At 51.0% G+C, this 25,837-nt stretch overlaps 6 protein-coding genes across 6 annotated transcripts; 4 read left to right on the top strand and 2 right to left on the bottom strand.

The window, feature by feature from the left end:
• Positions 1 to 3,740: 3,740 nt before the first annotated feature.
• On the top strand, positions 3,741 to 4,325 carry PG994_009897 (cytochrome b5; the record flags this gene model as incomplete). Its single annotated transcript, XM_066861306.1, has 2 exons — positions 3,741 to 3,972; positions 4,123 to 4,325. 2 exons carry the CDS (start codon positions 3,741 to 3,743, stop codon positions 4,323 to 4,325), a joined length of 435 nt encoding a protein of 144 aa, XP_066710416.1.
• A 2,793-nt stretch (positions 4,326 to 7,118) lies between these two features.
• Positions 7,119 to 10,693, top strand: PG994_009898 (uncharacterized protein; the record flags this gene model as incomplete). Its single annotated transcript, XM_066861307.1, has 5 exons — positions 7,119 to 8,342; positions 8,414 to 8,476; positions 8,545 to 9,318; positions 9,378 to 10,243; positions 10,327 to 10,693. 5 exons carry the CDS (start codon positions 7,119 to 7,121, stop codon positions 10,691 to 10,693), a joined length of 3,294 nt encoding a protein of 1,097 aa, XP_066710417.1.
• Positions 10,694 to 12,168: 1,475 nt separating this feature from the next.
• Positions 12,169 to 13,235, top strand: PG994_009899 (GroES-like protein; the record flags this gene model as incomplete). Its single annotated transcript, XM_066861308.1, has 2 exons — positions 12,169 to 12,309; positions 12,390 to 13,235. 2 exons carry the CDS (start codon positions 12,169 to 12,171, stop codon positions 13,233 to 13,235), a joined length of 987 nt encoding a protein of 328 aa, XP_066710418.1.
• A 680-nt stretch (positions 13,236 to 13,915) lies between these two features.
• PG994_009900 (uncharacterized protein) lies at positions 13,916 to 14,194 on the top strand (the record flags this gene model as incomplete). The annotated part of the gene is made up of 1 exon (XM_066861309.1): positions 13,916 to 14,194. One exon carries the CDS (start codon positions 13,916 to 13,918, stop codon positions 14,192 to 14,194), a length of 279 nt encoding a protein of 92 aa, XP_066710419.1.
• Positions 14,195 to 17,076: 2,882 nt separating this feature from the next.
• On the bottom strand, positions 17,077 to 18,824 carry PG994_009901 (cyclin-domain-containing protein; the record flags this gene model as incomplete). Its single annotated transcript, XM_066861310.1, is given in 3 exon segments — positions 17,077 to 17,788; positions 17,799 to 18,407; positions 18,766 to 18,824. The coding sequence occupies 3 exon segments, from the start codon at positions 18,822 to 18,824 to the stop codon at positions 17,077 to 17,079; spliced, it is 1,380 nt and encodes a 459-aa protein (XP_066710420.1).
• Positions 18,825 to 21,348: 2,524 nt separating this feature from the next.
• PG994_009902 (uncharacterized protein) lies at positions 21,349 to 23,060 on the bottom strand (the record flags this gene model as incomplete). The annotated part of the gene is made up of 2 exons (XM_066861311.1): positions 21,349 to 21,647; positions 21,725 to 23,060. The coding sequence occupies 2 exons, from the start codon at positions 23,058 to 23,060 to the stop codon at positions 21,349 to 21,351; spliced, it is 1,635 nt and encodes a 544-aa protein (XP_066710421.1).
• Between the last annotated feature and the right edge of the window lie 2,777 nt (positions 23,061 to 25,837).

Genomic DNA, 25,837 nt, shown 5'->3' on the forward strand with positions numbered 1-25,837 from the left:
GACGCTCTTAATGATCCAGGAGCGACAAGATCACAACGCTCCTAATAATCCAAGAGCGACGGGATCACGACGTTCCCGGCGACCTAACTCGGATTAGCGAAAGAAGGATTAGATATATAATAATAAATATTTCCTATATATTTTATATAAACACTTTTTACTTTAATAATTAATTTAAATATTAATCTTAACTTATTAATAAAGTAAATAACCTTAACGAAACTATTATAAATACCCCTAAGCCTACGCACTTTAATTACCTTCGTTTTTATAAGCTATTACCCATTATATCGATAAAAGCGACTTTTATCGCACGTTCAGATACTCTCTCGTATTACTAACATAAACCCCAGTACGTCTTACTAGGTTTCTTTTAGAACCTAGATAGCGTTCGTTATAGAGACGACCTCGCTTAAGTATTATATAACGAACATAGTTAAATTAAACCCGGCGCTAGTCTTTTATTTCTTACTCACCTTTAGAGGGTAAAACGCGGCTAAAATCTTATTAGTAGGTTTTTAATATATTCACTATTAATTAATTCCTTTATTTATAAAACTAGTTTTTTTAAGCTATTAAATATTTACGGTCTTTTTTAAAGCCAACCGTATTTATTTTATAAGAGAGCGTTTTAATTTATAACGTGACTTCGTTATAATCGAGCTAGCTTTATAAAGCCTCTCTTTACTTAGCCGGTAATATTAACGGGCGATTAAAGTCTATCTTTATAAATACCGATCGAAAATCTTTAAGTTACGCCGGGGTTTTAAACTAAAGAAGTTTATAGTTTTATTAATATTAATTATATTTACTAAGTAGTATTTTACTAGGGATTTTATTAAATGAGCTGTCCGTACGTACGGGGGTTCCGGGTTTAATCGGGGTTATATTCCTATATTTTTATTATTCATGTCTATCTTTAGTGCGAGCTGCGAGGGGCATCATATGCCCCTTTTTATAAAACAGAAAAGGGGTTTGTACGCGCAGGCACGTGGCACCCCTTTTAGAATAGTATGGAAAACCTCAGTTCCTGCTGTTCTAATAGTTTTTAAATTCTTATGTGCGGTAAACTTTATAATTTAATTTATAAAATAGCCGTTATTTAAGGTTACCGCGTTAATTAACGATATAAAATTCGAAAAAAGTGTATACCGTCTACTTTAATTAATACTTCGCGTCGAGAAGTATATAGGCTTATACCTTTAAGAAAGCCAGCCCGTACGGCTTATATAGAGGCCTAGGTTCCCTAAGATTTAAGACTTTTTAGTTTATTTTTCGGCCTTTCGGCGCACTATTTAAAAAAGATTAACTAGTCGAGCTTATTATCCGCCCATTTTAAGATCTTATAACTTTTACTCGGCCGAGGTGTAAAGGCAAGGATTTAGTCTACTATTTTAAAGTCTCTAAACGCTTAAGCAGATAGAAAATTTACGAGCTAGTATAGGATTAATTAAGCGAACAAAGGTAGTAAACTATCTTTTCTATTAATTTATTTTAATTTAAAAGTATTTAAGTTTAATATATTAATTAAAGATTTTACTTTAAAATCTTATAACCCACTTTTTTAACGTGTTTTATATACCTTTAATATACTCTAGCTTAAAGTTCACTTTAAACTTTAACTCTTCGTTTTTTTAATTAATTATATAAATAATATCTTAGAGTATATTTAATAAATACTAAAACTATAATAGATTACCGAAGTCTAGTTTTTAACTTTATAAACGACCTAATAAGTTTCCTTTAATTATATTAATTTAAATTAATATTATTTACTCGGCTACTTTTATATATATAATTATAATAATTACGAGTTTAAAGCTAATCTTATAAGTGAACGTAGTTTACTATCGTAAGAAAAGTTAGCCGGCGTTTCTCTCTTAAAAGACTTAACTTATCCACTAGCTCTTTATTTATATACTAGCTATTAATTAATTATAATAATTATTAATTAAGTAAGGATATTAAACTTAATTTATTAACGTTATTAAAAACTTAACTTCCTCCGAAATATTAAGTTTATAATCGCGTTTTTATATATTATAAAATCGTTATATCTTATTATTAATTATTACGATCGGCGGGTTAGTCCCCCGCGGGGTAACACTTAAGGCGTAGAATTAAATAGAAATAACCGTTTAGTTATTTCCGAAGCTTTTACTTTATAGCGTAGTAGTTAGTCTAAACGCACTATAACATTAATACTTTAAGTAATAGCCTTTCTCGTTTTATTTAACCTTCTTAATATAGTTATTTCGATAACTTCGGTAAAATGTTTTATTATTCGCATATTATAAAGGTTAAACTCGAGAAATCGTAACGTATATTTATTTAAATTAAAAGCTTATACTCTCTTAAATAATTAATAATATACGACTTTTAAAGTTTTATCTCTCGTTTATAATTTATTTTACTTTTCTATTAAAACTTCTTATAAATAACGTGTTTATTAATAATAAATTATTTCGATAACTTATTTTAAATAATTAAATTAAAAGCGGCTTCGATATCGAACCGATTATAACGATTTAAAGAAGCTATATTTATTTATATTAAACGAACTACTTAAAATTTAATAAAAATTATAAAAAAATAATACCTAGTAATAAAATAAGAAGTTTTATATATAAAAAGACCGTTTAATAACTAAGTTAAAAGAATTTTAAGAAGGAAAAATAAGGCAAGTTCATTAGAAAAGGTTTTTATAAGTATTTATCTTCGGCTCTATAGAGCCACATTTAGAGTTTCTATTTCGTATAGGGCTACCCCTAACTCCATTTTCCGCCCAAGTCTAAAAACATTAATTTATTCGCATCTATATCTGCCCAAGTAGTTAATAACTCCTGGTACACTATGGCAGTTCACTTTCAACAGCTCCGTTATCGCAATAGATAAACCGGAGGGACCTGAACAGGAGTGAGCAATGCCAAGGCTATCCGAGCCGAACCTGAGCCGGCCTGAGCGAAGCCTGAGCAAAAGCGGCGAGGGGTTATGTAATCACTAGCGTCCAGATTGACGAGGTATAACATAAGTTCCACTAATTCGTCCTAGCCTTCGCCCCCTCGGGAGGGATTGTTCAAGTAAAGTGAGAGCCGCCAGTTCTTCTTTCCATCGTCAAGTTGCTGCAAAACTGTTTGGTTCCAGCACCTAAAATTCTTCCAATAATGTTCGTGTTAGCTTTCTTAGAGCAGCACGCCCATAGTTTAAGAATGATACGAATAAGACTAGTGACATGATTGACACTAATTACCGTGCCAAGACGGGCTTTTCCTCTAGTACCGAGTCTGGACATTGTCAGAAGTGCGGGACCCTGTCAGATCGCGAAGCAGTGGGTGATCGCCTGGACGCGGGGAATGCTCAGGGGTGTGCCTGCAGACATGCTCCAATGAGACACATGCCTCGGCCCGTTTTCCTCTTGCGATTTGGAGATGCCCGTCCAAAAATGAAAGATGTGCATTGCAGCGACAGCAGATTTACGTATTAACTAATAGCTGCGAAAGTGGCATGGGGACCACGAATTTAGGGAGTCGAGCAGAAGTTGTCATTGCTAATTAACCTGATTCTCTTACCAGGGAATAGTTTGCCGGTGCCTACATTGGTATATAATACTATACTCAGAATGTAAAAGCACCCCTTTACTTTCGGTCAAATATAGCATAACGAATATATCGTCTTCAGTTGCCCAACCCTTGGGAGTCAGCGTATTTCACGATACCTCAACTCATGATATCGCTGTTGTGATGGAGGATCCTTCCGCAGTTATACGGGAGACACAGCCGAACTTCGTCAACCAAACATCGTCATGCACGGCTAAGAATAATAATATCCCTGGCGCCACCAACGTACCTGGAGGCAGCAGCGAAGGTGAAAAGCCCGAGGAGGAGAAGCTTAGAGCATACACGGTGCAGGAAGTGACGGAGCAAAAGTCGGGGAAACGACCTCTGGACCATAATAGGCAGCGACATTTACGATGTAACCGAGTTCCAATATCAACATCCAGGCGGTTCCAAAGGTCAGTGGTTTAACAACCTCTTACCAATACTCAGCTTTTGTTTCTTTCTCTATTTTGTTTCTTGACTATATCCGGTAGTGTGCTTCATTGACCTGGCTGTATATGCACAGTGATGCGTGGTGTCGCCGGCAAGGATGCGACCAAGAAGTTCGAGAAGCACCACCGCCGTGGCATCCTGGAGCCGTATAAGCCCACGTATCAGGTTGGCGTACTGGCTGCGGCGGTGTCGCCACCATCTAGGGGTAGTTGGGACCAGGCTGATGCTGTTGTTTTAAAGAGAAAAGGGGGCTTGCTCGGTAAGCTCTGGAAATAGTAAGGCATGGTCGCACCTAGACTACAGCGGTTGGGGTCCTCATTCCGGGTAGTACATGCCACTGAAACGAAATCAGGATAGACGAGAGACAATGGGGCTTGTCGGACTGCATGTTTCGTTTACGGAAATTGACGATGGATGACACGTTGTTGTCAAGCATCAGCGAACAGGCATGCCATGGCAGCTGCATGGTAGAAGTTGATAACAATTTGACTACTGAGCGCGCACACCTATCTTGGCAGTCTTTACGGCTCCTTCAAGTCTTACTACCGTGACGATTTCCGACGTTTGGGCGGATTCTATTTTGCGACTGTGCCCAAATAGCGTGATCATTCCAGGGGTAACATTTGCGAGATGCACACCAAGTAGCTTCACCGCCTACGACGAACGAGAGCATGCCATTATGCATAGTTTAATAAGTAGAACAGAGTATATAGAAACAGTAATACGTATTTATCACCTTTGCTTATGCGAGTGCATAGTAATATTAGTATCATAGTAGGGCGAAGGGTTCCGTGCGCCGCAGGAGATAGCTGCTCAGTATCAACATAGTGATGGGGCTGTCATAACGGATTAGGGAATAACCATTACGAACAACGGTCTCGAAGAAAACCCTCGTCTCTTTCAAATGAAATTTGTAGCGGCCTTCCTTTTCTGGGCTCGCTGCAGGGTAGAAGCACCTAGTGGCTCGGGAGCGGCGCACTTGCGGGCTCCACCCCCAAGGCAGCAGAATAACTCCAGGTTAGGCGGCGCTTCATTAGTCCCATCAGCGGACACGCGAGACATTACTAGCACAGCCAGGGGTCGCTCTCAATGCAAGAAAAAATGGTGATCACACCATGAGAGACAAATACTGCCATCTAGGTGGTCACACCATAAGTGGAAGGCAATACCGTGCACTATGAACTGGCTGTCTGTTCGTCTTCGAACTCTCCCAACCTATGGCTTGAGTCCCTTGCTGAGCGGTTGGATTGCATCGTTTCAAGTCTCCAACCTGTCCTCAGCTGTCACCTTGGACAGTTCAATGCCTGCGTTACCCCGTAACAGGAGAAACATACGAGACTTGCAGGGCTAAGAGAGATATCGCGCCAAGAACGGCCTGTAAATGCGCTTGCTAACAGCTCAATCAGGCAACCATAAAGAGGCCGTTACACTGTCCAGCTTATCTCGCGTATTGAAAATAAGAGGAGGTTAAAGAGCAATAAGTAGGAACCACTAGAAGTGCCCGAAGAACGGAAGGGGCTTGACACCTGTCAGACTTGGCGAGGAGGAATCTCATGTAGGGAAGTGGACTCAAGCCGGGCCTTCGGTGTAGTAGGGGGCCTATGAAGTGTATGCGCTGAAATAGCTTAAAGAAGGTATTTTGATGTGATATGATAGCAGATGTGGTATAGATGGTGGCTACACTTCAGATCCCAAAGATCCACGTGAGAGGACTACCGTATGGGATTCCTATCCTGAAATAGGAACATATAAGAAATCGACATCATGGACCGGGTAGGCCTTGTCATAGAAGAGCGACGACGAGGTAACAACCAAAGAGGCTCAAACAAGGGGTCACCCGTATACGGACCGCAATTTGATCGTCACGAAGCTTGCCTAGGTACTTAATTACTCAGGCCATGTGAAAAGTTGCAGAAATATGTCTTGAAGTGCCGCAAACAGCCAGATGGAAAATGGATGCCTAATTCTCAACACACACATTTTCCTAGCTCGTAAGCTCTGGGCAGTATGGCCGATCCGAGTAGGCCGCAGGACCAAAAGCACCGTGCCCGCCAATGGCGCCAGCTGTGGCATCGGGATATCTACAGAATGGTAAGATAATAAATGAGTTACTGTAGCATTATGGGTAAAAAGACGTCTCAAGATAGACTGTGCATTTTGAGATGCCTGGAGACCGAATTTCCCATCGTTGTCTGCCCAGGTGTGGCGCTTAAGAGGGGTGGGAAACACGGTGGCCCAAGCGTCGTCGGACTTTAGCCACCCAAATCTGGTTGGTCAGCCACTCACTGCCTTCGCTGTCCTTTCACCCTCACCAAGACAATCCCAAACGACCCCAGATTTGACTTCCAGGCAGCAAGATTCGATAGTGAACAGCAGGGTTCCTCCTTACCTGCGGTCGATCTGGTGCTCCACATTGAAGCTAAGAACGGCCGCTTGACTTTACCTTAGGCACCGAAATTGTTCAAACTGCGCACCTGCAGTGTCCGTGGGCCGGGAGGCGTCGCGCCAGCGAAGGCAGCCATATTCTACCTGAGCTTACCTACTCGTACAACACAAAATGGGGGATCAGCGACTTCACATCCGCATCTTCCAGTTCCTTTGGAACCAACGTACTGTTCGTCTATCTATTATATTCTGTCTGTTCGCCGTATGCAGCAGCTTTCTCTATTTTGGGATATTATCCTTGTAATCCGACATATTGGTCGTTACCCCCATCCGGGCCTAACCTGACTGGAGGCTGGACCCCGCCTAACCTTCGCACTAATAACAGCACATCATCCCCGCCATCAACCTGGATACACAATTCCAGCATCTTGGCTTTAAACAGCAGCCTTACCTAGGCAGACACTACGCATACCATATCAATTGCTGGTGTCAAGCTGCTCATTTCGTATCGATATATTCTGTAGTCAACGATCCCGTCATCGGCCAGCCATTCCATCACCAAGCCGCAATCCCATCGACACCGCAACCCTCACTGTCGCTAACTAGGTATTTGGACGTACAGAACAGGGGCCTTGCTCTAACACCCTAGGCTGACTGGTCTGAGGGGGACGACCGTCACCCAACATGGAGTCTTATCTGCCCCTGGGTGGCTTCCAGCTGCCATTCCAGCGGCGGCTCAGCAGGCTCTACAATGACACCAAGAAGTCCTCCGACTTCGTCAAGGAGCCATCCTCGGAAGACCCGGAGATCAAGGCTCTGCATCGCAAGCTCAAAATCCAGAAGGACCGCCTCGTCGGCTGGGGGCTGGAATGGAGCGACCCGTCCAATCAGTCGGCCGAGATCGACGAATCGCTCTCCAAGGCCGGGCTCAGCGACTTGGTCGGCAGCATCATGTCAACTATAAAGGACATATTGGCAGAGGCCGAACCCCTGTGGCTGAGCTCCAAGCGCTGGATAGGGGAAAAGGAACCCGAAAGGCCCGTAGGCGACAAGAAGATCCCCATAGTCGTGTGGGACAAAACGCGATTCGAAGACTTGATCAAGGACCTCACAGCTTCCATCGACACCCTCCATGATCTATCCAGGACCAGGTCGTCTGCCACGTCGTCGAGCAGGATGGGCAGATTGACCAAGTCGCCGTCTTTGCTGGAAGAAATGCGCCCGTTCGGCTCGACGCGCATTCAGACGCCTCAGCAGATTGATCCGCAGACACTGACCAACATCCAGAACATGCAGGCTGTACCGTTGGCGTCGCCCATCACCTCGGAACGGCGCTCCCAGGAGATCGTCTTCATGGGAAAACAGGCGTTTGCCGATGTGCGACGCGGACGCCAGGGATGGTCACCGCTTCTACTCGAGTATGCTCAGTTCGATCCTATCTACTCGACGACCGGCATCATGCCTTCCATGTCCCGCTTCGAAAAACTCAGCGCAGGACTCCAGGCCGAGTCGCACAGGTCTCCTGGAGCCTGGAGTGGTTTGCCTCTGTTGCTCGGCTACTACGAGGACATGGAGAACTCCCGACTGGGCCTCGTCTACCAATTCCCCGCCAACTTCAGCCCCGTCACTTTCGAGAACCTAACACAGAACCCCATCGACAACCTGTGCACGTTGAGCGAGCTTCTGTCGCGTCCCGATTTCGAGCCACGCTTGGAGGCAAAGTTCCGCCTGGCCCACAACCTCGCCAACACAATCTTCGACATGCACGCACGAGGCATCACCCATGGTAACCTTCTGGATTCAACGATATCATTCTGCAGCCCGGTTGGCAGTGAGCACAGCATGGATGTGGCAGAAGTTGATGTCAGGAAGCCTCTTGTGTCTAGTTTTGACCTGTTCCTGAGGATGGTCCGACGCTACCGGCATCAGTGGGAACCACCCTCTACCGACATCCCCTGGACCCACGAACAACACCCCAGTCACCCCTGGCTAGCTCCAGAGACTCCAAGACCCTCGACCTCTACTCCCTCGCTATGCTGCTTGTCTCTATCGGTCTATGGACAAAGCTTGAGAACTTGACCCGGGCCCGAGCTCACCGAGCATTCCGGAGTCTGTCCTCGAGCAACTTGCTATTAGATGTGGCACGCTCTACATGAAGGCGGTGCAGGCCTGTTGGAACGCGGTCGACCAGGAACTTATGCGACCAGGTGCAGGCGACGAGATACTGAGTCAGGTTCAGATCCGAGCTAGTCGCTACCTCGAGGCCTGCTCCATTATCGACGGTGTCAGTGGCCTGGACGATCGGATTAGCGCCGATATTGGAGACGTGCCTATCACTCCACGCGAGCGTCAGCCATCGCTTGCCGTCTCCATGTCCTCCCTGGCTGGCCCGTCCAAGGGCGACACCAAATCCCGATCCCCCGCTACCCCTCTCCCGGCAGAGCGCAGGGTTGAGCAATCCGATGTCTTCCAGCCAGAATTTGCATCAGATCTGGGGAAGCATGGTTCAACTTTTGGTGAATTGCCTTCTGAGCAGGGCAAGAGTCGCGCAGGTCCCACTCCGGCCCAGACGACCGAGCCTGTTGCTCCCCTTTCAGATAAGCCTAAGGTATCCAAAGCTCGCCTCTATCCACAGATTCCTCTGCCGCCTGATGCCGTCAAGCAATGGAATAGTGTGGTCATGCCGCAAATCAACATGGCGCTGAAACACTTCTACCGCAAGAACCCCGAGTCCGTCGAGATCTCGCTCGAGTCTATCGGCGAGTCTCCACAGGCGATTACGCCCACGGTGCTTGTCGTTTGCACTTCGGTCAGCAAGGTCCGCTCTATCCTGAAGAAGAAGCTCGGTGTGCTGTTTGATGGATCCACGGGATTTGGGCTCAAAGTGTGCCGGGGGTCCATGCTTCGGTCTAGGAAGGGGAGGTGACCCGAAGCATGGCCAAGAGCGATGAAGCAGGATCCGACATGGGGGAGGGAGAAGTGGAAGCTGCCAACCCCGACTACCAAGAACGACCTCATAATGGAGCGAGCATTGGAGCTTGGATTGGTGACCGGCACCTCCCTCCAGTGAGCCTTGGCGGCCTGATCATGGTCGACGATAAGCCGTACGGCATGACGGTGCATCACATGCTGGACGACCCCGACCAAGCCCACAACCAGAAGGACGATCCGATAGGAATACCACCGGTCCGAAGTAGTGCAGCCTCTCAAAGCTTCACCCATCTACAAGAGACGGATACATCAGAAAGCAGCAGCGGCGACGACTTCGCGTGCGAGTTCTCCGACAGCGAGTCTGACTACTCGGTCACAGACTTGACTAGCGACGACGAGAGCGAGGATGAAGACGAAGAGTTCATGGAACCTGGGGACATACCAGGCATAGAGCCAGGTCTGGGAGAAGGATATGTCGTAACGCAACCGGCCCTGGACGACATAGGCGACGGCTTCTATCCCTCGGAAGACACCATGGATGATGACCATCTGGATACTTGTCGTCTTGGCGAGGTATATGCCTCTTCGGGAATACGAAGGCGCCATGATCCTGAAGGCCTCATTCACGAGATTGATTGGGCCCTCTTCTCGTTTGAAGATGAGAGACTTCCAGACCAAGACCAGAATCGGGTACCGCAGGCTTTACCGGACTCGCCAAGCGGCTTACTCCAACCCACTGCGATTACTTCCTCGTCGGAGTTGCTCGGATTGGAGGTGCAGTGTATTGGCCGGACAAGTGGCATGCAGACGGGCTTGATCATGCCCGCCCTCACCTCGGTCAAGATCTACGGGCGCGCATCCCCAGCCACACGTACCAAGTCAGCAGCAAAGCCGCGCCGAGAACAGGAGGAGGCAAGACGGAGCCGACCATGAGCGAGCTGACCACTGCCAACATGCGCAGGATACCGGGCTTATCACTGGGCGTACCAGGAGATTCGGGAGCGTGGATTATGGAGCGCCACAACGGCTCACTCTGCGGACACGTTCTGGCCTGGAGCGAGCGCAAGCAGGTGGCTTACATATGTCCGATGGAGGTCTTGATGTTGGATATTGCCGAAACGCTCGAGGCTTCCGACGTGAGACTACCCGGTGGGAGATCGGTGTTATCCGGTCGGCATCAAGAGGTTGACCTAGACGACTTGGTTGATGAGGATGAGGATGAGGATGAGGATGAGGATGAGGATGTGGGTGCGGACGAACCGGAACTCACGAGCAGTATGAGAAGGCTTGCGGAGGATCTGGATAGGATACACATGGGAGAGCAGTAGGGTGGTATCATGATGCATATCAATAATTGATTGAATGAGAATAATGAATAAAAGCCCTTACCCCTCTCATCCTCTTGACTGACCAGGCGCTGACGGGCGCGAACCCTGTGATGATCGCCAGTGCCCCTCCAGGACTGCCACCAAACTAACCGTCGCAACTATTGGGAAGCATTGCAAAGCCGGATGGGGACTGAAGCCCTGAGCTTACGTGCTTTATCACCTTTATTTCTAGACGTTGGGCCGTACTATGTAAGCGCCGTTTTGTGTCACCTAGAAATGCGCATGGGGAGATTTCAGGCTAGTTTGGTTAGTGTATTGGTGGCGGTTCACTTTTTAATGCCGCCCGCCAGAAGCGTTAAACTTGGGTCTTGCCGAGTTGTTACGGCCGGCCAGCACTAGGGAACTTAGGAGATAGAATCCTGTCCAGAGGATGAGAAATGTCCATCTCATCTCTAATGCCTATTCTTAAAACTGCATCTTGTTATTACTAAGTCGGTTGGCAAGAATGAGAAGCAGGGTGCATGGGTACGGAGGCGTCTCCGAGGCCAAGACCAGCAAAAATTGGCAGGGTGGGTTATGTCCGACTCATGTTTGCCGACGGTTGACGCAATCAGGGGTTCTCCATCGGCTTTCATAGACTTATCGCCGCAAGGAGAGAAGGGTTAGTAATTCAGTAACCATTGTCAACGAGACCTCAATTGCCATATGCGAAAGCCCCTTTCATTGCTTCGAATCCTACTTAATCTATTCGTTTATTGTTATTGGAATGAAATGGCGCAGGCATGACGACAGTGAGGGAAGAACCGCTTAAACTCCGATCGGCGGCGTTAGCTCTGAGCTCTACTTATGTCAGCAAGAATCTCAGGCACTCGCTACTCGCTACTCGCTACTCGCTACTCGCTGGCTAGGAAGTTGCTGCAGCTAGGCTTTGATAAGTTGAAGTTAGTGAACGACCCGTGAGCGACCGACGGCAACTGCCGGTGCGGAAGAAGACCGCGCGCCCACTACCGATCTCGTGGGTTCTCGTGGGTACCGACCAGCGAAAAGTTCCCACTTGCATGACGTCCTATCTCATTGGAGATCTACTTTTATCTAGATGCATCTGTGTGGACCGACACCGAGGAGCGCCACTTTTCACTCCAGCAACCAGGCTCGGAAATAGGATAGCCATGGAAACTTAACGTCATCGAAGTTTCGCTGGCTGGGTAGATAAATAAAAATCCGAAAAACTCAACTCCCCCGATGCTGCCGATTTGTCAGGTCGCTTGGGGCTTCGAGTAATATAAAAAGCCATGTCGTTGCCGCACTGGTTTGGGATGTTGTTTTCCGGAGAGCATCAGAGTCTTTAGAGACAATAATAAACACACACAGCTTTACTATAAAAACAATAACTTGAACGGTTTCCCTTGAGTGTCTAGGATACTAGAATATATTTTCGCAAGCTTCCACCTACCACATCACACATCAATCTCAACATGCCTTCCTTCACCGTCTTTAAGGGTACCAAAGATGGCAACCCGAAGAAGAGCACCACCACCCGGCCCGACGAGCTCCAGGGCGACCAGGTCTACATGCGGATAACTGCGTCCGGTCTCTGCGGAACCGATCTTCACTACGTAAGTTTGAGCCCATACTGCCCACACCTAGCTTATCCCTCTAGACGTATATATAAATATACTGACACTGCCATCCACAGAAAACCGCCGACATGGCCCTTGGCCACGAAGGCGTCGGCGTCGTCGAGCAAGTCGGCCCCGACGTCAAGGACCTCAAGAAGGGCGACCGCGTCGGCTGGGGCTACGAGCACGACTGCTGCGGCCGCTGCCAGGAGTGCCTCAAGGGCAACGAGTGCTACTGCCCGTCGCGCGCCATGTACGGCTACGCGGACCTGGACCAGGGCAGCTTCGGCACGCACGCCGTCTGGCGCGAGGCCTTCCTGTTCAAGCTGCCCGACGGGCTGAGCGACGAGCATGCGGCCCCCCTGCAGTGCGGCGGCGCCACCGTCTGGAACGCGCTGCGGGCGTACAACGCGCAGCCGACCGAGACGGTCGGCGTCATGGGCGTCGGCGGGCTGGGCCACCTGGCGATCCAGTTCGCGGCCAAGATGGGCTGCCGCGTCGTCGTGCTGAGCGGCAGCGACAGCAAGAAGGACGAGGCGCTGCGGCTGGGCGCGCACGAGTTCCACGCGACCAAGGGCGCGACCGAACTAAAAACCGAGACGAAGCTGAACCGGCTGCTGGTGACGACGTCGGCCATGCCCAACTGGGACCTGGTGCTGCCGCTGCTGGCGCCGGGGGCCGTCATCCACCCGCTCGCCATCGACGAGGGCGACCTGCAGATCCCGTACATGCCGCTGCTTCTGGGCGGCATCGCGATCCGGGGGTCCGTCGTCGCGCCGCGCCACCTGCACAACGAGATGCTGCAGTTCGCGGCCCTGCACCGGATCGCGCCCGTCGTCGAGACGTTCCCGATGAGCGAGGAGGGGATCCGGGAGGCGATGGGGAAGCTGGAGAAGGGGGGGTGCACTTCCGGGCGGTGCTGAAGAACTAGGGAAGGGCCTCTTTCGGGCGATCAGCTTTTAATGATGAGATGAATGGGGTATTCATGAATGATTAAGCATTGGTGTTGTAATACCACATGGACAAAGCGAAATTATAGAGGTGTATGGATAGGTACGTATAGAGACGATGGAACAGAGAGAAAGAGATATACCTATCCAGACCAGTGGTAGACTTGGAATAGAATTGATACCATAACCACTCATGAAGACTTCTCCTTTGATCTTTTCAGCGCCTGTCCTATTCTTTTTTTTTTTCCTTGTTTACGTTTCGATGTTGAGGCTAGAAGATTCCCTCAGTAATTGATCACCTTTGGCTAGGCTAACACGGCAACAATGGATGGACCAAGAAGAGCAGGCATGAAAGAATGTGACCTGGGTTAAAACACCAGAACAATGAGGGATAGTCCTCCCCTTCTGTTGGTTCCTGCCTATTGTTAGGTCCATTGTTCCTGTAGGTCTTCGTTATGAATGCTATTCTTTCCTGCAGGCGGGATATATAGCCAGGCCATCTACGCCCAATATTGACGCCTGCTCTAATCCATCATCGTGTATCTCCTTTCATCAACCTCTAGTAGATCTAGAGGGAAGTTACTTACCAACATCCACTAGCCACTTGGCTGCCCGCCCCCGTATCTGTCCCTCCTCTCCCACTTCTAGCCAAGATGCCCCACCAGACCCTCGCAGTCCAGGGCCTCCAGATCGAGGTCCCGGCCTCGTACCACTGGCTGATCGTCCACGTCCAATACAGCTGCGGGCACAAGCCGCAAAAGAAGAGCGGCGGCAGCAAGGGCGCCATCCCCGCCACCGTCCACCTCCGGGGCGACGACAGTCCCCACGCGGGGCCGTGCCTTCCCTTTTTGAAGGGCCTGCGCGGCTGCTACGTGACGGAGATGGTGCACCAGCTGGCTGGGCAGTGTCCTGTGTGCGAGAGAGATCAGTGATCTCGTGGCCGAGGGGCTGGATATGCGGTTTTGAGCTGGGTAAGTAGGTAGGCGTCTCGTTCCTCGAACAGATAGATGATGCTCGAGTCTGAAGAGAAAAGGGGTCTAGCTTGAGGGTGCTGACGGGAGGGGAATAGATTAGCAGCGGTGGCAGTAGCAGGTAAGTTTTATTGTAAATACTTCTTGTATACAAGAATTTCACAAATATAGGAATTGCCACCCATAGTCGAGAATGCTTGCTTGTTGTTTGTCTCCTGAATGATTTCACGTGCTTGAAAATCGCGTTTCAGGGGAGTTGGCAGGGGGGTCCTTTTCTTTGTCCTTCTGGAAGTTGGTACACCTGGAATAGGTCCCATGCACACCTACCAGGGGTGCACGTTGATCATTCATAGTGACCACGGTGTTTGCATCACGACCTAACTCGAGTCCTTGTTGGTGCTTGCCCATGCTGCATGTGACATTTGGGGCAAATGGCATATCCATCTCATCGATAACGAGGAGTATAAGGCCACCAGTTCCGGACAGTCTTCGCATATGAACGACATGCTTCCTTAAAGACAAAAATTTCGAACACTCACCCTATGAAGCCTTACACCGATTTGGAATGGATCAAAAGGAAAATACGAAAACATATTACCCACCACGGGCCCGTATGCTACTATCCCCTTGACCGCTGAAGACAGCCAAAAGAGTGGGGTCTTTGTTTTATCCAATCACATAGCGTGCATCTAGCTATAAGCTAGTGGCACAGCTCACTCAGTGGTACGTGTGAAAAGCTTATAGCTAGATGCACGCTGTGTAATTAGATAAAACAAAGACCCCACTCTTTTTGCTGTATTCAGCGGTCAAGGGGATAATCCCGAGAAATCTGCTATGAAATCTATATCACGAATTATACGTGCTGTGATAAATCGAAAAAACAGCCGGGCATTCTAATTAAACGTGATGACCACAAGGGAGATTTCGACACAGCTTGCAAGCGAGAGATCGGGTATTTATGGTACAAAAGATCGCTGCTGTGTTGAATGTAAAATGCGTGAGTGGAAGGAGACCTCGAGAAACCCGGCAGAACTCAGAAAGGTTGATTCGGGCGTTGGCATCGGAGGTGCCATCGAGGTTCTAGAAGAGGAAATGAAGAGAATGGAGTACGAAGAGGAACTTAAACAAGAGGTTGCGAAGATAATACTCAAGTAGAATCAGCCTCAGCAGTCATCAAAATCAACGAAATCGGAGAAAAGAGATCCCTTCCGTGAGAAAGCTCTTCCCGTTTGTGCAAAAGCATCCAGAAGGGTCAGCGAAGCGCTATGGCTCTCATCCGGCGCGAGTCAAGTAGCGCAGTTACGCTGATCCCTGTCCTATAATCATCTATGCGTCCGTTGTGGGCAACTCCCTCCAAGGCGGACACGCCCCGTTGATCTTCGCCTGTGGCGCATCCACACCACATGTGTCCCGGTTTTCCAGCAGCAATTTCACGATGTATGGCATTACCCTTAGGTAGCTGGACAGTAGGAAGGTGGTTGTTTATATTCAGAGGTCAAGTAGCAATGGCACTGCGTCCCAGGTTAGTCGTGGTCCGTCGCCTTTTAGACGGCGTGGGCAAACACAATAGCAACAGCAGCAGTTGGCCGACGTGGGCAGCTAAACCAACCTCGAAGGAATCGGGTCCAAGCCGACGCATCTTCTCACTTTCCGGATCAGCAGATGCTCAGGGCCCTTGTCATCGACCATCGTTATAAAAGGGTCCGGTACATCTCGTTAACACGTTACCGGACAGGGCGGCCGTGACATACCGGAAGAGAGGGATTCGGAACAGACGCTCCAGGACGTCCAAGAGGTCGAGCAGGATTTCGTGGCATGTAAGTCTAACAGGGCATCGGATAACGAACGCGGTAGGCCGTAGGGCGTCATGCTCATGGACAAAGTCATCGAGCGCATAGTATTAGACAAAGCGACCAGTCCTCCACCGTGTCTCTATTTAGCAAGTGGAAGATATCATCGATGTACTCAACCTAACTCTCCCATTCCCCAAGAAACTCGAGAATCGCCCAGATAGATTGCCAAGATCAAAGAGACATTGCTGTTCTTAACCTCTCGCTTATAGAGACAATTGATGGTGATGCTCAATGAGTGGATGGAAGGATCTAAGGAGGCTGAAAGGACATGATCGATCATTTTAAACTCAAAATTACAACATGAACAAAAAGTAGAAAAAAGGGAAACAGCTTGGTATCTCATATATGCTCATCAAGGTCAAGATCCACTAGAGACCTGATAAAGGGGGCAAAAAGGAGGTTCAAATCCTCACCCCCTGCTATGACCCGTCCCTTTTCATCACCAAAGGTGCCGTCCATGGTATAGATGTGCTCTGCCTCCTCTTCATTCAACCTGCGCATTCCCAAATCACTGCAGACGAAGCCTGGCCGGGGACAAAAAAAACAATGATGGAAAACCCACTGAAAGGATTGAAAACTACTACTAGAGAAATACGTGTGAACGGGTATCATGTGTACGCGAAAGAAACAAAAAAAAAATGACGTATCCCTCACCCCATGCCTTCCTGCAATGCCCTGTCTTACTATCCATTCTCGATCAACAGGTCTCTCTGCCACGCATGTGTATGCGCGCAGTCATCCCCCCATCCCCTCTCTTTTCTCTTCACCCACCCCTATGATCGTCCTTCCTTGTCGTACTCAGGAATTTTCGTCTGCTGCTTAGCATGCAACAACAAGACGACGACAAGATGCCCTTCTCCTGTACGTCCCATGAGAAAGAGACAGGACTAAACAGGTAATACTGATCGCTAACATGCTTTGGTCTCATCCATTCATGCCACGTGATAATTAGAAAACCGAACAATGACGCTAGATTCCTCCCAATGCTCGTTACGCAAATGAAAATGCCCTTGATAACCCGCCCAGTAATCCTTGTGATATAGGTTCTGTCCCTGATCGTCGCCCCCTGCCATTTCCGCTCCGAAGCCGGGTACAGTACGGGGTGGTGTTGCGGATGAATATAGGATCTTGCCGAATTGGCCAGCAGACCAGGACTGTCTCCATGGTGATCCTTATAGAAGCTCGGTACTTATTTCGTCCCGAGGCGAAGTAGTAGTAGTATAACGACGTGCGTTTCATCACGCGAGAGAGATTGCCGATTTCTTTACTCTTCTTTCTCGTTCCCCTAAGCCGCCGTGCTGTCGACTGGAACCCTCTCCTCCGATGCTCCAGCTTCAGAACCGGCACGCGCCCAATCTCCGTCATGCCGCCACCGCGGCGCGCGCTGCTGCTGCTGCCACTGCTCATCGCCTGCCCGTCGCGCAGGTCCTCCCAGTGTCGCCGCAGCGTCTCCTCGCCCACGACGAGCTCGAACCCCGCCAGAAAGCAAAAACTGATCTCGAGCCGCGCCAGCTCGACCTCGCTGACGCCGCCGACGCGGGCCACCTTGGCGTGCGGGTACGACAAGTCCTCGAGCGCCTTCATGGCGACGCGCAAGCCCGCCAGCAAAAGCCGGTGGCAGTTGCGGCGCGTGACGGGGATCGCGCGCTCGTCGACGGCCAACCGAAAAATGTAGAGGGACGTCGCGAGGTAGACGGCCGTGCTCATCGGACAGAAGCGGTGCATTCTTAAGTAGGTAATCCTCGATGCTGATGGGCGGCGGCGCCTTGCTGTAGAACTTGCGCGTGATGGCGCTGTGCTGCAGATTCAGCGGCTGCGAGTTGGCGCCGATGACGAGGTAGGGCTCGGGCGTCGCCGTGGGCGGCGGCGGGGGCGGCATGGGCGTGTGCCGCAGCTTGACGCCGTCGATGGGCGCCTGCGCCTGCGGCGGGAAGAAGGGCGAAGTTGTGGAAGCCGCGGTGGCTTGCGCGGCGGCTGCTTGCTCTTCCGCCTGGGCTTGTTGGTGTAGCCGCAGCAAGCTCCTCTCGGAATGCACGCGCACGATGTCGGCCTTTTCCTTCGCGAAGCCGCGCATGTGGGGGATCGTCGGGCTCGTCGGCGGCGGCGTCGGGGGTATGTCGCCGGTGACGCGCACGAGGGCCTCGATGCCGCCCGAGAGCAGCTTCAGGGCGGCGATGGGGCTGAGCTTGAAGAGGTCCTGCGACGAGATGCTCGGGGCGTGGTGCAGCGGCGGCGGCGTGCGCGCCTGGACGATCAGCCGGGGGTCGTCGGACGGGATGGGCGCGGGCGGGGGGAGGTCGGCGTCGCCTGCTTGGGAGAGTCTTCGGAAGGGCCTAGAGCATCTCCTCCGGGCGGATGGTCGTGGGACATGACGCCTTTGTAGTAGGCGCGCAGTCAAATTCGGGGAGGGTGTTTGTTCACCACACCTGTCTATTACCAACAGATGGGACTTGGGTTTTGGAGTATTTCGCTTCTTGCTAAAATCGGCTCGAATGTTGGTTCCTTTTGCAGTGTCCGCCTTCCATCAATGCCTCGTTCGAATTTAGGCCTAGGCCAGGGTCGAGAGGCGAATTAAAAAAAATCGTCGATCAATCAGTTCGCGCGGACCCTGGTTTAGGGTAAAGTGGGTTTGGGTTTCGGTTCGATTTCGTCGCCGTGAAGAGTGGCTACCGTACCGACTGAGGCTTGGGGTGCGCGTTGAGCCTCATATCATGATCATGTAGTAGAACAAAGCACATGATTTCCCTCCCCCACGTCACGTTCGTCTGACAGTCGCACACTACGCAAAAAAATGTGTACAAGGTACGAGAAGAGAAGAGTGCGCGTAATAGATGGGGGGTGCGCGGGAAGTATTTAAACAATAAGGGCGGAGGAAAATGGCGCCTAAATACGTGTTCAGGTGATAAAGTAAATCGTGGGTTGGCGCAGTGTTCCCGTATCACGAGAGAGAGAGAGAGAGAGAGAGAGAGAGAGAGAGAGAGCGATCGATCAGAAAAGCGCGGGTTTCTGTTACGTTGTTGTTTCGCCTCTGTCTGCTGTCTCGGCCTCCCTACTTTCAATGTCTTCTCGGGTGGTGCAGGTGGTGCGAATGTGGGATGTTCAGCACGCGTGGGGTTGAGCTCTTAGCGGGTCGGGTTGCTTGGGCTGCTTTCATCTCAAAGTGAGGGGTAGGACGACTGTAGGACTGGAGGACAAGACCGGGACCAGGCAGAGAGATGGGGACGAGTCATGGTTCAATATCAGTTTCTGACTGTTAGATTGAGATCAAAAATCGATCGAGAACTCATGATCCAGGTCGCTATTGGGGGCTCGTTATATGTATGAATGGAGCTGGCTGCATATGCCCTTTTCTTATCGTACCATCTTTCTACGCTTCGGTACGCCTGAACGGAAGAAAGAGGCTGGCTGGGATGCGGGATAGTGGATGAAATAGTTGGTGAGATCCCTTGGATGCGTACGCGCGTGCAGCAAAGCAATAGTAAAACTGTACAGTACTCCGTAAACACATGGCCAATGCCCGCTGGCTAATGGTGAGGCGGGAGAAAAGTCCCGGCGCCTTTCCTTTCAATGTTAATTCTCGGGTCGCTTAGATCAGGTCCTTGGGTCTTGCGTGGGATCGGCAGTGTACCCCGCCATCAGGCCAGTTTGCCAGTGATCTAGACTCTCTCTCGGTCACCTGCGGGCTTGTACAATAGGATCCCTGAAAGTTGGTCTATTTCGCATCCTTGTGTGAAAGCCCTTGTGCAGGTATTTCATGCGTCTGCAATACCTCTATCGTGCTGAAACGTATAACAGTTACCCAGCTGTGGCATATTTTTAACGTGGTATTTCCTTAATATTTTTATGTTTCGAACGGGACGACGATGTACTTCCTCTACGATAATGGCCTGTCGATCCTTCATCTGAAGTCCGAAACGGTATCCGTCAACTAACAAACTTTCAGGGGGGCGGGTGTATGGATATCTGACCTGTCTGCCCTAGAGAGTGTCCTGGATGCACTCCTTCCCGGCTGTTGAGGTTGCAGTCCCAGGGGAAAGGCACCACTGTATTTGCTAGGCGGGCAAAGATCTACATGTGTGAAAACATTCGAGTCTCTTTCGATTTGCAATCTCAAGATTATGATCGGATCTAGTCTTCCCCAGAAAAACAATGGCAAAGGCACTGGAGAAGATGGGAAAACGAAAACCCCAGTCCCAGCCCCAGCCCCCCTCCCCCAATCTCGGAGTCCCTGGCCGGCGGTCCTCACTTTCAGAGACCCTTCCCTTCTAGCGAAGTCAATAAGGACAAGCGCCTACATATTTGAATGCCTCGTGACTCGACTCATATCCACACAGAAGCGCGGTTTGGTCTTTGACAGCCCAGGGTTCAACTTCTTGGCTGGGCTAGTAGAGAACATCTCGGAATGGTAGTACCAAGTGGTGAGGGCTATTATTATGAGTGGTGGAGCGAAGCAAGGACATCATACCGCATACTTGAGTTGGACCGTGAACAGTATTTCGCCAATATCTTGAACGACTCCGTGCTACATTGCCTACTCTCTGAGCTCATACGCGCGGTCGTGGGAAAAGATGCTTCGTGCGTGATATGGACCTGTCATCCGACCTGAAAAAAAGAAGAAAAAAAAGAAAAAGGTTGCCTGCATGTTATCTGCTGTATCGAATAATCCGTTCTGCGACATGCCTAAAAAAAAAAGAACTTCAGGCTGCACTAGCCGCGAATCGAACGCGGGGCCCATCGATGGCAACGATGGATTTTACCACTAAACCACTAGTGCTTCTCAAATGGGGTAAAGTATAGGGACAAGATAAAAAGATACTATTATCATATATCATACATTTCCTTTTGGAGTAGATACCTAGTTTTGCTAGTATCTTGAGGAACTTGATTTACTTCTCCTACACGGGCAGCGAAAGGACAGCACTCAGTCAATACACCGCAAGACCAATTCAACAAGTTTCCCATCAGGTTATTCATCAAAAGAAGTTGAGAACAGCGTTGGGCTTACAGGGCTATAGAGATAGGTTCTCTCCAGCACAATGCAGACACACGCATATATCTTAGACCCAGCAGGCAAGCAGCCACACCCGTAGAAGCTGCAGCTATCCAGTCCACACACAGTCAAAGTTTCATTATCTGGCCGTCTGTATATATACCACGTAGCGATATAACAGAGTAGTTAGGGTAAGTTAGGCAAGTAGCTCTAAGTATCCAACAGTGCGATTGGTTCGTCGCAGCATGAACATGCACATACACACCCCCAGCTCAACACCCCGAAACCACCTTACAATCCAGCACCGCGCTCTGCCCGCCCCGAACCGCCTCGATCCCCTGCCGCAGCACCCCTTCCAGCTCGTCCGCCCGCTCGACCTTGGCCGCGAACAGCTCGCCGCCTGCCGCCGCCTTGGCGATGCCCGAGAAGTCCGGCACCGGGTCGAACGAAATGTTGATCTCCTCGTTGGTCGCCTTGGACCCGAGGCCCTCGGGGTGCACCAGCATCATGGACTTGCGCGGCGCGTTCCAGCCTATGTGGTCCAGGGCGTCAGCATTTCGTCTTGTCTTTCCTGAGAGAGGATTCTCTTCTCTGTTTCATGTGGGAGGAGTAAAGCATCGATCAGACACAGCTGAGAACTAAACGTACCTTTGTTGTTCAGCACAATAGTCAACACCGGAATCCCATACCGCCGCGAAATCCAGTACACGCTCCCCGGCACGCTGAACAAGAACGTCCCGTCCCCCACGATCTGCACCACGAACTGCCCCTGGCCGTGCCCGCCCGCGAGCGCGTCGCTCGCCAGCTTCAGCCCCAGCGCGGCCCCGCCCGACCACCCGAGCCCGCCGCCGCCGCAGTTGATCCACGACCCCGGCTGCTCCGGCTGCAGGTTGTCGTGCACGAAGCCCGTGTTGGTGACGGCCTCGATGGCCCAGATGGTGTCGCGCGGCACCAGGCCCTTGAGCGTGCGGCAGAGGTGGCCCGTGCCGAAGGCGCCGTCCTGAGATGGTTTCGTCCGCGCCGCGATGTCCTCCAGCTTCTTCGCGTGCGCCGCGACGAGCGCGTCCCAGGCCTTGGCGGCGGCGTCGCCATTGAGCTGGCTGCTGAACTTTTCCGTCATGAGGTGCGCCGTGACCTGCTCGACCGACGTCAAGGCGTCGGCGCGGTATCGGTGCTGCGCGGGCACGTAGAAGAGCGGCATCATCTGCTTGAGCGGGTCGACGTCGATGTGGAAGACCTGCGCGTCCGCGGCCGGCTTGCACTGCGTTGGGATCCAGGGCACGTCGCAGTCGAGGATCACGATGACGTCGGCCTCGCGGATCTCGGCATCCACCCCAAAGCGCAGGCCGAGCCAGCCCGGGTGCGTCGCGGGGAAGCACATGTCGCTGCCGCCCGTGTCGAGCACGCGCAGCCCCTTGACCGTGTTGGCCAGCGCCACCAGCGCCGGCGGGACCTGGTGGTTGCGCCCCGAGTAGCCCGTGATCAGGAGCGGCTTCTTGGCCGCGACGAGCGCCTCGGCGATCTTGGCCACTGCGTGTTGCGGCAGCCCGCCGAGCTCGACGCGGTCCCAGACGCCCTGCTCGAGATGGTAGGGCTCGATGTCCTCCTCCATGACCTCGCGGGCGCCGATCAGATACACGGGGCCCTGGGGGTCGCTGGTGGCGAACTGGAGCGCGCGGTTGACCATTTGCTTGATGTTGCGGCCCGTCTTGACCTCGGCCGCGTACCGACAATACTGGCCCACGATGAGCTTCTGGTCCGGCACGTCCTGGATCCAGTGGATGTACTCGGTGCGCGAGCCGCGCATCTCGCCCTCGAGTGTGAAGGGGCTCATGCCCGCGAACACGAGCACCGGCGCCCGGCCCGTGCTGGCGTTGTGCACCGCCGCGCCCAGCCCTTGCGTGCCGACGTCCACGTGCACGATGACGACCTGCGGCTTGCCGGTGAGACGTGCGTAGCCGTCGGCCATGGACATGGCTACCATCTACAAATGGGCGAAGAAGACGTTAGTGTCACGTTACTAGAACGGGTACGGGCATCGGGTCGGGTTCCACAAGCGGGCGCATCTACTCATTGGGACATGTGATAATCCGGGGAAACTGGCCGCCTTTCTCGTTTTGCCCCTTTACCATGGCCTCGATGATACTAGGGTGGTCCGAGCCCAGGTTGACAAAACAATGCGTCACGCCGGCCTCCCATATTGCCTCAAAAAAAGCAAACGAAGCCGTATACATATCGGAGGGTGTTGTGGAAGAAGAGTGCCGGCGACTACTATTAGGTTTAGCGTGGAGGGGTGTGAGGTCCTGTCGTGGCCCTCGAGATCTGTAGCTCAGAGGTAGAAGGCGGGTAGGTTGTGACAGAGTTGGAGATGTACAAGCAGGAGTATGTATAGGGGATGGAGGTCTTTTAAACCGAGGGGCCCGAAGTGAACCGCCAAGTGGGAGGGGACCTGCATGGCCAAAGGGAGTAGACGAGGAAAAGCCGAGCCCGGCATCTTTATTCCAGCTCTGGCCGCAGCAGTGCACATCATGCAGCAGCAGCAGCAGAGTTATTCCGGGGAGGAATGCATGGCTCAGTAGTGGAAGCCAGTGGCCCCTAGGATCATGACCAAGTTCACTACCAGCACTACCCCGCGGCGCGGACAATCTGTCATGTCTCGGCCATCGTCGCGCCCCAGCCCCTGCTTCCACGCTCGCGGCCGCGGTGTCGCTGCTAAAAGAAGAACCGTGACGGCCAGGCGCGGGCTGTGATAGGGCAGCGGGCCAGGAGCTACGAGTCGCCGGTGCAGTAGCGGATGCTGCGGATCTGCGCCGCCATACCCCAACCTGATATTGATTGTGACGAGAGTGGATCGCGTTGGTGAGGAGTAGTCGTGGTTTATTAGGGCGTGGGGTAGTAGTCGTCGTACCCCGATGTTTTGGCGGGGTAGCAGATAATGATGATAGTGCCGATAGCTTCCACGGCTGCTGGCAGTGCATTATCAGAGCGTTTCCCCCGTCAGCACCCGCAGCAGTTGGACCACAGGTAGGGTACCGGGAAGTTGACGATGGATGAAGTGCCTTGGACATATTGGACGCTTTTCCTCTCATGTTTCTGGCGCAACCTGTTCGATTGTTGACCCGTTCAAGTTGAAACATTATTACGGGAATATGAGGTAAAGGTCAATGAGGGCTTCTCTGAATGATATTCCGGAAATACTGCTAGGAACGCAGCTTCCTCGGTATGCGAATGATACAGTTAGCATGCTTTTGGAGACGACCGCTCTTCCCGCTGCCCCCACAATCTCCAATGCACTTCATTAATGCCTGGATGCTCGGAAACGCTCTCTGGTCTACGCACATAACTACACGCACCTATGTTTCCAAACCAACGGGATGGCGATTCTTCCTTCACCTAAGTAACTGGAACATGGCACACATTGTATTCTCTGGTTTCCCGGGGAGCATCCTAGGTTGAACATTCCACGTTCCACAGCCCACACTACATACATACCTTCCTTCCCCTTCCCTTGCGTTGGCTTGAAACCCCTTTAGCACAGGCTTTCAGGGTGGTGCATCCCATCCCACCGAATCCCAAGTTTCCGGGTCATCCAGATGGTGGTTTTTTGCAGATCTTGGCAGATCACATACTAATCCTCAGCAAGACCAGCATGAGACAAATGAGCAGCCAACAAACAGTCATGTGCACAAGACTTGGGTCTGCGCAAACCGGCATTTACGTAAGTCATGACATGGCAGAGAACGATGCGCTTAGGATCGGCTCTATTGAAGAGCCTCATGCCTCATGCCCCATGCCCTGAGCCGCTGTGTCGGTAATTAGGCTAGAGTTCAAGATGCCTGGTATGAATGTGACTGTAGTCTTATTGCGAGTCGGCCGCTGTCAAAGGGGGTCGCACTTGCATGCCTATCCAATGGCTGGCACCGCTTGAGCAAGAATAAACCGGTTTCAACACCGACCGATCATGATACTCAGCAGAGCAACAATAGAATGACTCTTTTGGACCAAAAAAAAACCTCGTTCCTAACACTGGAACTATGGCTTTCTATCCTTGGGTCATTTTGAACTGTTTTCGAAGCATATCACCGGAGTAGCTTCGGAACATAGGCCCGTTCAAACCCACCGAGTTTACTGCTTGGCACTCACCGCTCTCGTAACGCTTCACCGACCTTGCGCCACACAACGACACAAGCCTCTATATATGTGTGGTCTATGTCGCCAACTCAGTGATGGCGTAGAGTTGGATGTTCTGGGCGTTTCTCAAGGATAGAAAAAGCAACACGGCGAATTCAGGCGAACTCGATGAAATCATAGAGGGACCGCGGGAGCTGAGGCCTCTCAGCACTGTTGGCCGGCAGGACTGCCACGTCTCGGGCCTACGCATTCTAGCTCATGTAAAGTTCGGCAATCATCTATCGATCTCAGCTTCTTTCGGACTCGACAGTGCCTTGCTTATCTGGTTCTGCAGCAGCTGGCTGGCTGTCATGGGCTATGGAAACTTGTAAAAATTGAACAGGTATGTGACAGAAAGATAACTCTTGGTTTTGGGGAGCTGTTGTGGACTTTTTAGGGGTTCGGAGGCACCCGGCGCCTGTGCGTGGTTAGTGCCTTGCAAACCCACAGCCTCTCACCAAAACCAGGTTCTGGGATTATGCGCACCATCTGATAGGGTTCTATCCGTAATTGTCAGACATTGATCAAGACAAACATGAACGCCCTCTCATCAGGTAATCAAAGTCTAAGCCGGAAGCAGAGAAGTGGTAA

The sequence above is a fragment of the Apiospora phragmitis genome (genome assembly GCF_038363925.1).
Source record: "Apiospora phragmitis strain CBS 135458 chromosome Unknown utg000010l:1.0-9815664.0:1.0-9183399.0, whole genome shotgun sequence".
NCBI lineage: Eukaryota > Fungi > Ascomycota > Sordariomycetes > Amphisphaeriales > Apiosporaceae > Apiospora > Apiospora phragmitis.